Source organism: Myxocyprinus asiaticus, chromosome 35 (genome assembly GCF_019703515.2).
Source record: "Myxocyprinus asiaticus isolate MX2 ecotype Aquarium Trade chromosome 35, UBuf_Myxa_2, whole genome shotgun sequence".
NCBI classification, from domain to species: domain Eukaryota; kingdom Metazoa; phylum Chordata; class Actinopteri; order Cypriniformes; family Catostomidae; genus Myxocyprinus; species Myxocyprinus asiaticus.
Window position 1 is genome coordinate 18,909,834 of NC_059378.1, and position 16,905 is coordinate 18,926,738.

Consider the following 16,905-nt stretch of genomic DNA (forward strand, 5'->3'; position numbering starts at 1 on the left):
ATTAATTTAAAAACTAAACATTAACCAAATGTAACGGTTGCATGTTGGGAACCCCTAAACAGTTCTATATAGAACCTTTTAACCTGGCTCAAATATCCCTTTAGGGTTCTTTTGATAGAACCTTTTAGAGGTTCCAAATATGAAGCAAGCACATTTTTAAATGACGAACATCAGTTTTAACCCTTAAACACATATCTTGTGTCTTTAGTGACCTGGGACCTCATTCCACCCCCTGTACCTCATCCATTTTTTGGAGTTGTTCCTACACTTCTTTAGTATTCCTCAATCTTTCTCTTATAAAGAGAGTAAAAAAATGTAAATAAAATGTTTTGCCAGAATTGCAAAAAAAAAAAAAAAAAAAAAATGTAATAATAGATTAAGTAAAAAAAAAGTGTATAGGTTTGTAATAGTTTTTATTTAATTTTTATTTAAAAAAATTGTTTTTACTCCTCCATAAATTATATTTTTATGATTATTTCATATCTATATATGTTTAGTATCACAATATATTAATTTGTTTATTAAAAGAGAAATTAGATATATGTGGATACAAATAAATATGATATCACATTGTTTTTCTGTGCAACAATGTGGAATTATCAGTATCCCATATACTCTCACCGGCCACTTTATTAGGTACACCTGTACATCTACTTATTCAAGTGATGATCTAATCAGCCAATCGTGTGGCAGCAGTGTAATTTATAAAATAATTCAGATAGGGGTCAGGAGCTTCAGTTAATGTTCACATCAACCATCAGAAAGGGGAAAAAATGTGATCTCAGTGATTTAGACCATGGCATGTTTGTTGGTGCCAGACGGGCTGGTCTGAGTATTGCTGTATCTGCTGATATCCTGGGATTTTCATGCACAACAGTCTCTAGAGTGTAAAGAGTATGGTGCGAATAACAGCAAGTGGCAGTTCTGTGGGTGAAAATGGCTTGTTAATGACACAGGTCAGAGGAGAATGGTCAGACTGGTCCAAGCTGACTGGAATTTGACAGTAACCCAAATAAACACGCGTTACAACAGTGCTATGCAGAAAAGCATTTCTGAATGTACAACTTGTTGAACATTGAGGTGGATGGGCTACAGCAGCAGAAGACCCCTCCGGGTACCACTTCTGTCAGCTTAGAACAGGAAGGTGGGCACAGGCTCACCAAAACTGGACAGTAGACGATTGGAAAAACATCACCTGGTCTGACAATTCTGGATTTCTGCTGAGGTACACAAATGGTAGGCCCACTGCAGCCTCAGTCTTTTGTTCTTGGCTGACAGAAGTGGAACCCAACATGGTCTTCTGCTGTTGTAGTACATCTGCCTCAAGGTTCAACATGTTGTACATTCTGAGATGCTATTCTGCTCACTGCAATTGTACAGAGTGGTTATCCGAGTTACCGTAGCCTTTCTGTCAGCTCAAATCAGTCTGGCCATTCTTCATTGACCTCTCTCATCAACAAGGCATTTTCTTCCACAGAACTGCAGCTTACTGGTTGTTTTTTGTTTTTCGCACCATTCTCTTTACACTCTAGAGACTGTTGCACGTGAAAATCCCAGGAGATCAGAGAAAGGCACAAACAATCATGCCACAGTCTAAATCACTGAGATCAATTTTTTTTCCCCATTCTGATGGTTGATGTGAACATTAACTGAAGCTCATGACCCCTATCTGCATTATTTTATACATTACACTGCTGCCACACGATTGGCTGATTAGATAATCGCATGAATAAGTAGATGTACAGATGTACCTAATAAAGTGGCCGGTGAGTGTATGTGTACACATACATATTTTACGGGCCATTTGTTACTCAAGGTGGTGCTGTTGTTTCAGTGAGTGACTTGATTTACATTTGACATTGCTATTTGATGAAGAAGCAACATGGAAGTAAACTATAGCAAGTACAACACATGAACAATCTGATATGACTATTGTCATTTGGGTTTACTACTAAAACTGTGTTAGTTGTGCATCTATTTAGACTCAATAAGTGCAGTTTACAAGAAAATGTGTAGCTTATGTGTATCTTATGTTATTTGTAGCTCAGTATGTGTTTGACAGCCAGTTGCGTCTCATGACATTTCAGTGCGAAATCAATGAACCCTATTCTAGATTTGTCCTGATCTCTTTGATATATGAAAAATAAAACATCAAAATATATTTTGTTCTATTACTTTAATTGTTTTGAAAATGTTTTGACATTTTTACACTATCTGGGCATTTTGTAGATCCGTTTGTGACAGACATATGTGCAAATATGTAAGAGTGTTTGGTGAAATTCCCATGCATTTAAGAGTTGATAAGTAAGGGGATTTCTATGTATCCTCACATTCCAGACTACTGTAATTCTATATTTCATTAAAAAAAAGTAAGTGATTGGCTAAATCTTCAGCCCACCTTTATCAGATTCCCTTTTCCTGCATGACTGGCTCGTATCGATTCCCTGATACTCTTGTCTAAAACAGTAGCCCACCTAAAGTCACCGCCTTCTATTATCAATGCGATTTCAAAATTTCTCTCCCACATCTCTTTGTTCCCCTTTTTATTGCAGTATTTACATCCCTTCATTTTTTCCACGCAGACTTGATTATTTTATATGTGGCACTAAATCCTGTATTGTTTGAGTGAAATTATATAATTTAATGGATTGTATTCCAACAAAAATCCAACAGGCAGTCAACGGGCAAGAGTAGTCTACTAGTGTGTGTACTAATTGGAGAATCTTAGCATGTGAAAATGTACTGCATTTACAATTTTTATACCTGCCAGTGGCATAGAAATCATTTGAAAAGTATGAGGACACATTAAGGGACAGAATTTTATAAATGTGTGTGTAACGGCCCTGTTATAATGGCCCCTGATAACTGGGTCTCTGAAACCCCACATGTAACAATCTTCACAGTAGTCTTCTGAAATGTATCAAGTAGAAATGCTGTTTTTAAAACAGTATTCATGAAATTACGATCATTAAAATGTATTTAAATTGATACTTCAATGTTAAGTGTGTTTTTGAGCTAGACCTCAAACAAAACACAGGACTGAACTGTAAAACCCGTTTGGATTTAATAAAAGTTTAGAGGATTTAATTACATGGCCCATGTATTTATAGTCTATTTTATTCATTCTCTCTCGTGCTGTTCTCCTAATGATACCATTACCTCCTCTCCCGCGCTTCTTTGGGTGTGAACGCAATGACATCCCCGCCTTTCCCCCCTCCTCTCCTGAGCAGAGTATCACATTCACACAATAACTCCATAGATCACTCCTTATACACCATCCTGCACAAAAAACAATAAAGGACATTAAAGAAAGGACCAGAAAACAAGGCGAGCAATGCTATCTTTTGACAATGCCTCATCACCACCTCTGAGAGTGAAGCAGGATGAATTTCATCTTCTACAGATTCTTGGCATACTTTTATTTGGGATCGCAAATATTCCTTCTCCATACCCTGTTCATCCAGCCCGCTCGCTCTCACCCGCAGCCCTGCCACATCCTTGCGCGGATAGGACACACCGTGCGCCTGGGTGCCCTCCTGCCTTCCCGCCAGCCGGTCCGGGTGCGGGCGGCTCTCAACCGCGCCCTCAGCGGTCTCGCCGAAAGCGGGAACAACTTTCTTCCGTACAACTTGAGCATGGAAGTGGTGGCTCGGGAATCCACGAGCGGAGACCCCGAGTCGCTCTTCAGGTGTGTGTGTCAGGATATAGTGGTCCAGGGGGTCTCGGCTGTGCTCGCCTTCCCGCAGACCCAGGAGGAAATAGTACAAATGGAATTTATGTCTTCTTTTTTGGAAATCCCTTTTATAAGCATCATTGAGCAAGGAGAACCTCTCAGAACTCAGGTAAAACGTTTAATTTGAGCCTATTCGACTTTAACTTTTAATTTATGTGCTGATTACTAGTTTAGTTTTTCAATGCGCAATTACGCATACACCTGTGACGCCTTTAATGCGCAAACCTAAGCTACATGACTTGCATACATGTTCATTGGCTCCAAAGACACTTGAATTATATATCTTTTTAGTTTTATAAATGTCGATTTTATATAAAACATACATTTTATAGATTAAATCCGAGCCATTACGCATTGTTGACAGGTGCGCTTTTTGTTGCATCCACGATTCTGTGATCTTTTGGAGCAAACATAATGCTTATGTTAAGAGAAAAGTAAAATTCCATATTATGCAAGCCAATAGCTAATCATACAGCCTTCTTTTCTGATTGCTGATTAAGGACGTATGTTTTCTCATGGGTTGTTCGTCCTTAACCAAACAAAATTTGGCTACAGAAGTGTTCTGGATTCTTCAGACTGGTCAGAAATCATACAAAATAATAAGATTCAAGTACAATGGATTTTACGAGGAAAATATCCGCAGAGCTATTAGATTCAGAGCACACAAGACAAATCCCCAAATATTTAATGCTTATTTGGGGTTAATCATCAAATCAAGGTGCTTGTATAACATTTTACATAAGACCAACTAATTAACCACCATGCCCTCAATTTACAGGCAACCCAAAATGACTTAAAATATGTATTATTTTACGAGTTTTGGCTTTACTCTGAGAAGGCAGATTAATGTGACTAGCTGATCTTTCCTTCAGGTCACAATAGATCTCCTCAGCTTGTGTGTTTGTTTGGTGTTTGGACTCTTTGGTAGTGCACCTGGTCCATAAGAGAGAATATTTCTCGGACAGATGTGTTCTCTCAGGTAGAAATATTTTACATTGCATTAGCACAGTCAGGTATGTCATACGCTGAGATGGTTTCAAAGACATGAGTGCCACCTCTTCTGTTCATGATTGTCAAATTAGATGTTCTGGTAAAATTCTGGAGTTAATGATATGGCGCTGAACACATTAGGTGGTTAAAATGGCATTTAAGCTTGTTTTTGATAGCAGCTGTATAAATGATTGTTTGAAATAATAGCATTTATCCTTTTTGTTTGTTGGCATGTTTGAATCTGAATTGTTGACTACATTCATTGACATGTTTAACATGTAGTTTAACACAGAATGATGTATTTAAAGTTAATCTTGAGTAGATATTTTGCACTTGTCTTGGCTGCAGAGGTAGTCTTCATGTGTTGAAGGGTTTGGCATGCGCCACTAGCCAAAAAGTGCTTACATCACAAGGTACTTAAAGAAATTAAAAGAGGGAAAAATACTGTAAATCTTACAGCCAGCTGGGGAAATGTATACATTTGTCTTGTTTAATGTCTATCCATTAAAATCACTTCAGTGGTCTGCTAAAAATCTAGCTGCATGTAATTTTTGTAATCCTTTTCTAATTATTCCTCTTAAATTGAAATGCTTTTATCTCTGGTTTCGAGCACACCAAAGGCCATTGTCTGGCTTTAAAGTAACAGCTTAAGAAAATGGTACAGACCACTGCTGTCTGAGTGATTACAGACAGGATCTCAAACATGTTTGAGTCATGATGCTGACATCAGACAACCGTCAGGAGATCAGACATTGACAAATATCATCTCACAGTGCAAGCTGTAAACCTTTTTCTATGTCTTCCTTCAATCTGCCAATCAGGTTAAAAGCTCAGGGTGCTCTGCTTTTTTGTTTTTTTCTCATTGTGTGTTATTCTCACAGTTTGCTTTGTGGAGATGTCGGGACAATTTAAGCAAAATGCAGCATTGCATTCTGAAGGTTTTGGCTTCAAAGGTTTCAATCAAAAGGACATTTATGTTACGTTCAAGCTATACTTGTATGAACTTAATTAACAACAAATGTTCTTTCTCAATCTCTAATTTGCAGTCAAATTTAAAAGAATGACCAGAGGGAATGCCATAAAATGACAGGGAAACCCAGTGCATGGATCCGAAACCCAAAACTCTTTATAACGTACAGTAGAATGTGTAGAGCTGTAATAATGTCATGCTGTAGAACTATGCTTTACGTAATAAACAAGGGCTTGTTGCGCCTTTACGCTGTTGAAATATCCTGAGACAAGCAACCCACATTTGAAACTCTTGTATTATCCTGAAAAGTTGTTAAACAGTTTAATTAAAACAGAACTAATAAAAGGTTTGCTTTATTTTATCACAGTTTATCAAAATACCATAACACTGCAATCCTTTAGGAGAATTCTTAAACTGGCTAAATGATGTGCTTTGTACAGTACACTGAAAAAAATGATTTTGTTGTGAATTTAATATAGCAGAAAAGATTAAGTACTTTCTACATTGAATAAGTTTGTTTAAGTGTGAAGTTGAAAATAGTAAGTACATTCTACATTTGTACTCAATTCAAACATGTAAAAATGCTTATTACTAAGCTTATTAGTAAAGTATTATTTATTATTGTTATCTTTACATTGCGTAATCATGTATCAAACTTAAAGTTGAAATTCTTGTCTTATTTATTTGCTGATTTGAGTAAATTTCACAGTTAAATGAAATAAGTAAATTTGACTTAACTTTTTGAAGCTGGTGTTCCCAGCATGCACCAGCCTGAATAATTAATGAGTTTGCATGGTTTCACTGTTTGCAAGTTTGTTTACACCGTTTTTAATGTTGATTTTGTTGTTACGTTAGATAACGTCTTGTTTTGTAAAATCTGAAGTTAATTTTCTATTCAAAATTGCCAGTTCATGATAAAAAATAATTATCTGTTGAATGTTAACAAAGTGTTCAGGTCTGTGTGCACACCTTTATATTTTGATTTTATCACCAATAAAGAAAGATGATGTTGTCTAATAAACTTCATGTAGCATGCATTAAGCTTCCCTGTGCAAGGCATCTGTGTGTCATGTGGTACAGGACTAAGAGTGTTAAAAAAGCATTGCATTTTTAGAACACTTTTAAAAGCATGGCTTAATTCAGTGCTACATTGCTTAATTGTGATGAACAAACAAAGAGTGAGTAAAATGTACTTGAAACAGAGTAAACTTTACTTGAGAATTTATAGTTAAAGCCACCAAGAATTGTGTGTACCCTTTACTTGAAAGTGTGGTCTGTTAAATGTAGTTGAAATTGTTTCCTAGGTTTTTTTTTTTAAGTAAACTCCAATTCAGATTTTTTTCAGTGTAGTATTCAAGTTTGATTAGAAACCAGCTTTGCATCAAACCAAAACCCTTTAAATATTGTACTCTGTTCCTCACTGTGTTGTAAAAGATCTCATAGTTTGCTAAACATAAAATATGTGGGATTTTAAAGGTCACCTATGGGCAACACAGAGGCACTGAGGACTATTGCTTGCACAATGAAAATATAACTGGGTAGTTTACTTTAAATGTCAAGCTGTGACAACAGTGTCCAGCAGTGTGATGTGTTATACTTTATCTAAAACTATTTAACAACATTTAAAAAAAACAAACATATAAATTGGGTAACATTTTACAAAAAGTAAAAAAAAATTTTCCTCCCCTTTCTCACCAATTTGGAATGCCCAATTCCAAATGCGCTCTAAGTCCTCGTGGTGGCATAGTGACTCGCCTCAATCCGGGTGGCGGAGGACAATACACGCATCTTATCACGTGGCTTGTTGAGCGTGTTACCGCGGAGACCTAGCACGTGTGGAGGCTCACGCTATTCTCCGTGGCATCCACACACAACTCACCACGTGCCCCACAGAGTGCGAGAACCACATTATAGCAACCACGATGAGGTTAACCCAACATGACTCTACCCACCCTAGCAACCGGGCCAATTGGTTGCTTAGGAAGCCTGATTGGAGTCACTCAGCACACCCTGGATTCGAACTTGTGACTACAGGTGTGGTAGTCAGCGTCTTTACTTGCTGAGCTACCCAGGACCCCATAAGGTTCCATTTGTTAACATTAGTAAATACATTAGGTATCATGAACAAACAATTAACAATAGATTTGTTACATCATGTATTATTCTTTGTTAATGTTAGTTAATAAAAATACAATTGTTCATTGTTAGTACATGTTAGTTCATAGTTCATTAACTAATGTTAACTCATACAAATTTTGATTTTAAAAATGTATATGTTGAAAGTAACATGAATAAATGCTTAATAAGTATTGTTCAATGTTAGTTCATGTTAATTAATCTTGTTAACTAATGTTAACAAATGGAACCTTATTGTAAAGTGTTACCAATTTTGTGTAATTATAACAGTTTTTATGGCCTTATATGATTTGAGATACTATATGAAATAATTGTACTTCAAACCACAGGACATTTTAAATGAACTGCAGAAAGTTAAAGGGTCATTAAAAATTTTGTCAAATTACATACACTCAAAGATTTTCCCATCAAAAAATAGTAAAGAACTGCAGCAGGGTTGCCAGCATGTTACTGTAAAATTAACGGTGTCTTGCAGTTGCTGAAATTAACAGCTATATAATTTTTACAGCTACAGTATACAACTGTAATTTAGCAGCAAATAGCTGTCAAATTACATACTATCTACTGTTGCCGAAATTTACAGCTATGTTCCCAGCATGCACTGCGGCACGAAGAAATTACTTTGATTTTTTAATATGTACTAGTTTATTTTGACGTTGTTTTTGTTGTAGTCTAAGTTACTTGGATTTTAATGTTCAGCTCTTACTTATTTACGTAAAAGTATGTTTGTTAATTGTCACCATTGTTGCGTTTTGTATGCCGAGAGTTATGTTATGCTGTAACTTCAACAAACTCGATTTATGCTGTTCACCATTATAACCCACAATGCAGTGCTATACTGTTATTTTACTGTGTACAGATGGTTGTTGTTTTGTTTTTTTTTTTCATAAAAAATTTGCTTCTAAGGTTGATTTTTTTTTTTTATTATTTGACTTCTCATTAGACAGACAAGTGAAGGCTGATGTGAGATGATAAAGAACAGAGGTGTTGGTCAGAAACATCATGAACACTAACCATGTTCCACAAACTAAAATTTTCATGGGTGGGGGTTAAAATATACGTTTCAAAATGTCACTATAGCTTTCACCAAAATGATAACATGATTTTAAATGTTCATATTCCCCTAATGCCTTGCACAGAACAGCTATTTACCATAAAACTAGTCACTTCACAGTGAGCCTGCTCTTGATCTCCCAGAATGCAACATTTTTAACAGCAAACTACTGTATTTAAGAATCACAGTAGATTGCTGTAGGAATTTGGCTTAAATTTACAGCAATTTTTTACAGTGTATAAACAAAGCTGAACCAGAAATGGCAAAAGACTGCTATAATTTTTTATATTTATTTTTATATTTATTAAATGGAATCCAAAAAAATTATGATCAATGTAATCTCAGCATGATTTGTTAATGTTCCAAAGAGCATGAAAGAAAGAAAATCTGACTTTTTGCACGAGTTAAGTTAAATGAGTTAAGTTGGTTAATGTTACAATATGCTTATTTGATTAGTAACCTATAAATAGTGCTGAATCTTTAACATTTTTTATTCATTTTACATGATTCTGTGTCTTTTTGTTTAAAACATTTCAAAATCTTGAAACGTTTTGTTTATGTCCAGGTTTTTAATCCCACATATTAAATGGGGTATTAGACATTTGAACCACACTGTATATCTTCTTATTATATTTATTTATATAAAGAAACCTAACTTAAGAATCACCAAGAGTAAGCCTCTTTTAAAGTCACGAAGGGCCAGTAAGCACAACCTTTGTGCTTTGAGTTTTGCTGATTGCTAGCTAAACACTCAGAGTTCAGCAATTTATACAGCCCAGTTGTAGTTTATCTTAATTAAATAGATTTTGTTGCAATAACATTGCAAGGTGAACATTTAAGCGACCAATAGGCTACTTATTATCTCATGAAGAACACGATGGTTTCTCATCTTTGAGCTTGAAGATGCACTTTGCTGTTGTTCTCACATCTTGTTGAAACAGTCTGCAATTGCTTCATGTGAAAAGATCCATAAATATAACTACTATTCAACAGTTAACATTCAAGCTGTTCCAGACTCTGACTATATTGTTTTGTCCTATTCACTGCTTTTCCTCAAACTTCCCTGTTCAAAGAAATAGCTTCCATGCATAGTTTGGTAATTAAATGGATTAAAATCTGGGCTGTTAAGACAATAGTTGCAGGTTCAGTCCCAGGCAGAGGTGAATCTCATGAACTACCAAACTACTGTAATTAATGATATCACAATCTTGCTCTGCCATTATGGTGACCTTGTAAAAAGTATTTAACCTCATACTGGTCCTGAGGGACTGTCCCTGCGATTGCTACACTCTTGCGCTTTTTAGCTACTGTTGTTTATCATTGTGCTATGTTAATGAGTGATGTTTATCTCTAGAATCTGTTGCTTTTGGTAGAAGATAGTCTCACGTAGCCAGACCTTTGACTAGACTACATCAGGTCTGGTCCTTATTGCAGCTTATTCTGGCCAAGAAGCACTTATTTAGACAGACTGTCTGACTGACATCTACTGCAACCAACCACAGTTTGTTTTTATTTGACGTGTCATTTAGGAGCGAGTTAATCTGACATGTATTATGGGTGAGTAAAAATATAGATTTTCCGATGCATCATGATTTTCATATGAATGATCTAGATATCGATTCTTAAATCCCAAGATTGATCTTTTACTCTATGCACAACCAAAGTCCTGGCGCAACCTTTTACTACAATGAGAGGAAATCACTCCCATTAATAACCAAATTTCTCGCTATGCGACTTAAATGTATATAATTGTCAACTGGCTGGTAAATAATTGTGGTGGAGTATTCAGCAGCGAGATCCTTTCACTGCGTGTTGAGAGGGAAAGTTGTCCCGTGTAATGCGTGTCCAAAGACGAGATCCACACACCCATTTGTAATTGAATAATGTCTCTTTCAAAATATTTTTTGTTCTCTACAGTCAAAAAAAACCAAACAAACAAAACATTTATTCTAATCATGCATGGCACATATAAAATAAAGCCACTCAAGTCTTTCTCGTTAACGTGCTCATCTACATTTACATTTACATTTATTCATTTGGCAGACGCTTATCCAAAGCGACATACAAAAGAGGAATAATACATCATAAGCGATTCATCTTAAGGAGACAGCAGTAGAAAAAGTGCTGTATTACAAAGTTTCACTAGCATCAGAAAAGTAGTATCCAAGACAGATTAGAGAGCAATAAGAATATATATATATATATATATATATATATATATATATATATATATATATATATATATAATTTTTATTTATTTATTTATATTTTAATGAGTGCATGGTTAAGTGCTCATGGAAAAGATGTGTTTTTAGCTGTATTTTGAAGACAGAGAGTGAGTCTGCTTCACGGATGGAGTTGGGAAGGTCATTCCACCAACAAGGTACAGTGAAACCGAAAGTGTTTTGGTGCCTCTTTGTTTTGGTACAAGGTGCCGCTCATTAGCCGACCACAGGCTTCTGGTGGGAACGTATCTGCAGAAGTGATTTTAGGTACGCTGGAGCAGACCCAGTGACTGTTCTGTATGCCAGCATCAGAGCCTTGAATTTGATATGTGCATCAACCAGTAGCCATTGAAGAGAGACAAGGAGTGGTGTAACATGCGCTTTCTTTGGTTCGTTGAAGCTGCATTCCGGATCATTTGCAGGGGCCTAATTGCGCATGCAGGGAGGCCTGCAATGAGAGCATTACAGTAATCCAGTCTAGTTATGACACGTGACTGAACAAGAAGTTGTGTGGCATGTTCAGAGAGGAAGGGTCTTATTTTCCTGATATTGTAGAGTGTAAATCTACATGATCGTGCTGCCTTTGAGATGTGGTCTGTGAAATTTAGTCAGTCATTGATTGTTACCCATAGATTTCTGACTGTTTTGGAAGGCGTTATTGTGGTTGAACCAAACTGAATGCTGATGATGTGTTCAAAAGCAGGGTTAGCTGGAAAGACGAGGAGCTAAGTCTTCGCTGGGTTAAGTTGCAGGTGGTGTTCCTTCATCCAGGCCGAGATGTTTGCCAAACAGGCCAAGTTTCGAGCAAGCACCGTGGTGTTGTTGGGCTGGAAGGACAAGTAGAGTTGTTTGTCATCGGCATAGCAGTGATAAGAGAACCCATGTGCTTGAATGATGGGTCCCAGTGATGTTGTGAGAAGAGAAATGTAAATGTAGGTTCTTCTCCGGTTATTCCAGCATCTGTGACCTATTATATAGTCCATTCCCTCAAGCACCAACAATTTAAACAAAGACAACACATTCATAAGTAGTGTAAATGGACTACATGCAATGAATTAAAAGAATAGAAATATGGTCTTTTGAGCATTAACTGCATCCTTGATGAATGCCAGGCATATTTCTATGACAGTGACACGCTCCTTTTATATGCATGGAAAATGCGTTTCTCGTCAGTATTTGGATGTATGCTCCTTTAAATTATAGAGAATGTAAGTATTATTAATAATTTTCATCTGCTGACACACAAATCATGGCTAGGATTAACAGTTATTGTATCAGAAAGCTCTTCACTTCTACTGGTCGATTTTGATTTTGAAAAAATAAATTTATTTATTGAAACATGAACAAATTAAACCAAAAATATTTCTAAATTCAAATTACACTTCAAACAAAACAAAAATATTATAAATAACGAAGTGGTAAAAAAAATAATACTAAATCCAAACATTTGGCTCTGTCCAACATCTTCTACCGGCAAAACGTCTACGACAGTGATTGTCAGGGTCTTAATTTAATGTTCAACTATATTTTAAGAGTTTGTACATGAACTTTATTACCACTTGCTTGTGAAATCTCCAAACTGCAAATGCAGGAACTGAATTTGGACTTTGCGCTGAGTTAAGAGGTGGTATTGAATTGTCTTAGCGCAACGACCAAATTCTTAGGAAAATAGCTAATTGCGCCACTTCATTTACATACAATACACCCACAGTTTCCACACCTACATCCACAGTATCGCAAACACTCCCACCCATGCCCATCTGCGCTTTGCGCTGGCACGAAAATTGGGGCTTAGAATTAGCGCTCTCACGAAAATTGGATAAGTTGTTGTGCACGGTCGTAGCACGTAGCGCTGCGCTTTGTGCACTCACGAATATAGAGCCCAAATCTTATTTATTGATTGAATACATGGATTTGTTCATTTGTAAAAAGCCAAAATGTGACCAAAATAATAAAAAACTATCTGTATCAATACCCAGCCCTAAAATGCATTATACCTCAATAATGGGCCGGCGTGAAAAAAATATATTTTAAATAATGCAGCATCACTATCTACGAACAATTGTACATAAAACTCTGGAAAAATAGAGGAAAATGTTTCAAACTGTGATCAGAATTTCTGCTAATTTAGAAGTAATAAGTAGACTATTTCACAGTCATAACTAAGAAAATAAAGCAGAAGAGACAGTTTGGCTCTTGCTACAAAAATTTCTCAAACAAAACTCTCTCTCAATAATCTAATGCCACTAACCTGGCAATCTTTGGCAAATTCAGTGCTCCTCTGAATCTAATGATCCTATTTCATCCTCAAAAGCACTCATTGTATCATCCCGGTACCTTGTAAAAATGACAAACTGAAGGATTAAAAACATGCGTGCCTTTACTTTAAAGTCAGCCAATCAGATTAGAGCATTGAACGGACTGTGGGCATTTGCTCTGAGGCTGAAACTAGGAAGGAGATGACTGTACTTTAGACTCTTAAGTGGACAAATGAGGTAATATGACACAAATGGATGCCACTTTTTTGGATATCATTTGTGACATGATTTAATAAAAGCATCACTATTCTCACAAGCATTTAACTTTTCAATTCAGTATTTAAATATTTTTTATGTGATGGTTTTTTGAAATTTTTTACATAGTGCTAAAATTGTTCAAGTGAGAGCTGCTTTCTAACAACACACCATCAAACTTTAATGCTTTAATCTTATTCTCAGTTATAATTGAATAATCTTCAGCCTCTCTCTTAATTCATTCCCCCAATTTCAATATATGTCGCAATAGATGTAATTTATGACACACAGATCAGCATAGTGCAAAAATCGATAGGAATTTAATCAAAATTCAGAGAGCCACTGACAGGATGACATGGTGTGTTAAAGAAAGTGTGCTCCGTTACTCGTTGTTAATGGGGTGTATACACTCCCTTCATGACCTTAACACTCAGTGTAAGGTGAGAAAACCTTGCCTGTATCTCAACACGGACCAATACAGTCTTTCAGGTATTTCAATAATTTTAACTAGATGGAAGTGATGCATGGATCCTCTGTTTATCTAGTCTCACATAGCCATTTGTTTGACTATTGACAAAAAAGTCTGGTCAACTTTGTATTTTATTCTGAATGATAACTGCCCAGACAGGAGGGGGACATCTGACTGAGAAAATTATTATTATTATTTTTATTATTTTTGAGCTGTCAAAATGAGCAGTGAAAATATCAGGAGAATAATTAAAAGTGCTTAATATGTTAATTTAAGTTTTAATTAACGCATTTACGATTTTTGACATTAGATTCTGACATTTTATTTAGCTCCATGTAAGTTCTAAACACTGGTTGGAATTAAATTACCACAGAAGCATTTCAAGTCTTAGCCATTGCCTAAAAGCCAAACACATGATATATGGCACTGGAATGCTGTGGAAGGCTAGCTTGTTGAAAGGATATGATAGGATAAGTGATGTGCCTTCTCCACTTGTACCTGTCTGCTCCCACACATTTCACAGAGTATTATACATCTTTCTCAGGAAGGAGTTATTTTCTCCTCAGGAAGTAAGGTCTGTGTAAAGAGCTACCTGTCTCTGGTTAGGAAAGAACAGACCTCCTTCTGACATAGCTCTTATATCTCATTTGTATATTTTATTTATGTTTATTGTAAATTATGTATATTCAAACTTGCCACCTCAAGATCCATTGTGTGACTTGGAATATGGCACACACATCATATGGACAACTTTTTCTCTTTTCTCTTGTCATTTTTAGAGCTTGACAGCAACTGGTGACTTTCCATTTTCATGTATATCTCCTTTTGAGTTCCATGGAAGAAGGTAACCTATACAAAAAATCTCGAGTTACTAGCTGAAAACTTACCACAAATGTGCCATAAATTTGCCACTAATTTCTTTCACATGCAAATTAACTTGTGATTCTCTGAAAATGTTTGCCAGAAGTTTGCAGCTCTTCACCAGTAGTGGTGAACCTTCAGCAAACCTTTGGCAATAATTTTAAAACTCTCGATTTAAGTCATACGGTTTAGAGAAACTTGAAGGTGAGTAAATGAGAATTTTCATTTGAGTGAACTATTTATTTCACAAATAACCATTCCTAAAATGCCCATCCATAAAATATAAACGCAAATTTACCATCAGCAAAACTGAGATGTTGTGTTTGTTATTGAGGCTGCTGTAACAGTGAAGGTATTACAAGACTAGACTGGGAATTACAGTCTGCCCTTGACATCCCCACACCGATGCGGTTGCATAATTCACCTCTACCTGATGCGCTGTCTCCTGTCTGGATCTGTGGCAACTGCTTGCTGCGTTGTAGCGAGGCAGACTTGATGAGCAGTGACTTGATAAGATAAAAATTGAAGGAGTCCCAGAAAGGGAGGCTGTAGAGGTGGAGAGAGATAAGTTATAACAGTGCACAGGTGTTAGACAGTGATAGGCAGCATTGCCTGTGGAAGTGACAGTGTGGTCACGGTGGGAATGTTCTAGCCTGCTCTAACTTTATGCTGGCTAAATGAGAGAACCCAAAGGACCAGATAACTGTGATTTACTTAAATTGCCCCTAACACATCAGGGGGTGGAATTAGCATTAATCTTTAAAAGGACATATGTTTCTTAAATTGTTTGGCTTATCCGTCAAAAGAGCGGTTCCCTCTTGGCTAAACAAAAGCTTAGGACAGACAGATTCACCAATTTCATCTTGCACATTTAACCACCAACAAATTGAAGTTATAAAGCATTAAATATCCCATTAAATCTCTTACAAAGTCAGTTTTCTGTCCTGTATTTAAAACAAAATTGTACTGAAACCGGATGTTTGAGTGACATATAAAGCAATTAACCCACTTGCTAACTCATTGCAGGTGATATTAGGCAGCGTGATTTAATGAGAGTTTGTAACTGGCAACATTTTTGCAAAATGAAATAACGTGGTTCATTATTACACATATTGCTGCAGTTTCTAGGTGTAATGTCCACTGAAGGGTGCTAAAAGCACATTTAATGTTCACCCAAAAATATGAGGTATTTAAGGTTAATGCTCCATGGATTTTTAAATAAATAAAACCTCCCTCCTTAACCTAAACCTGTAACCAAAACCTAACCAATAGTGTAATAAAAAGCAAATGAGACTTTTTTTAAATTTATTTTGAAATAAACAAAATTGACATCCCTACCCTAAATCCAACACCTTAACCTAACCGATAGTGTAATAAAAGCAGATGTGAGATGAAAAACGCAATAGCTTAAGCAGCCATGTTATTTTGTGGCTCACGCGTCGACTCACTTGCTTTTCTGGTCTCGAACCCTGGACTTCCATGTTCTAAATTCAGCATTAGTCAGGCTGCAATAACCTTGCATATGTAGTTGGCTATGTAATGTAAGCATTAAAATTAGAGCTAAAAAAATGTTTAATGCATTAATTTTTCTTAAATACCAATTTTCATATAAGTCTCTGACATTTTATTCAGCTCCGTTTGAGTTCTAAACACTGGAATTGGGCGCAACCTTTGCGGTGTATCAGGTGGGGGCATTACACTGATGTACACACAGCAAACACACAATAGCGATTCTGTGCCAATGATCAAGTGACAGAGAAAGGACCTCTTACAAAACAAACCCAGATGGGACTTGTGACTAAAATAAAGTACTTTGCGTCATTTGTAAGTCCAAATTTTACCACACTGAAGCCCTTCAAATCTTAACGATCACCTATGAGCCAAACACGATATATATGGCACTGATGAGAGGTTGCTGCATTGCTTGTTCAAGTTCTCCTGTGGAGGGTTTGTC

The 16,905-nt window shown here is 36.3% G+C and overlaps 1 protein-coding gene across 1 annotated transcript in view; it reads left to right on the forward strand.

Moving 5' to 3' along the window:
- Positions 1-3,383: 3,383 nt before the first annotated feature.
- The window catches only part of LOC127426552 (glutamate receptor ionotropic, NMDA 3B-like), a 142,739-nt gene continuing 129,217 nt past the window's right edge, over positions 3,384-16,905 (forward strand). Inside the window, exon 1 of the mRNA XM_051673432.1 lies at positions 3,384-3,842. Within this exon, the coding sequence (XP_051529392.1) occupies positions 3,384-3,842 (459 nt within the window). The remainder of the gene's footprint in view (positions 3,843-16,905) is intronic.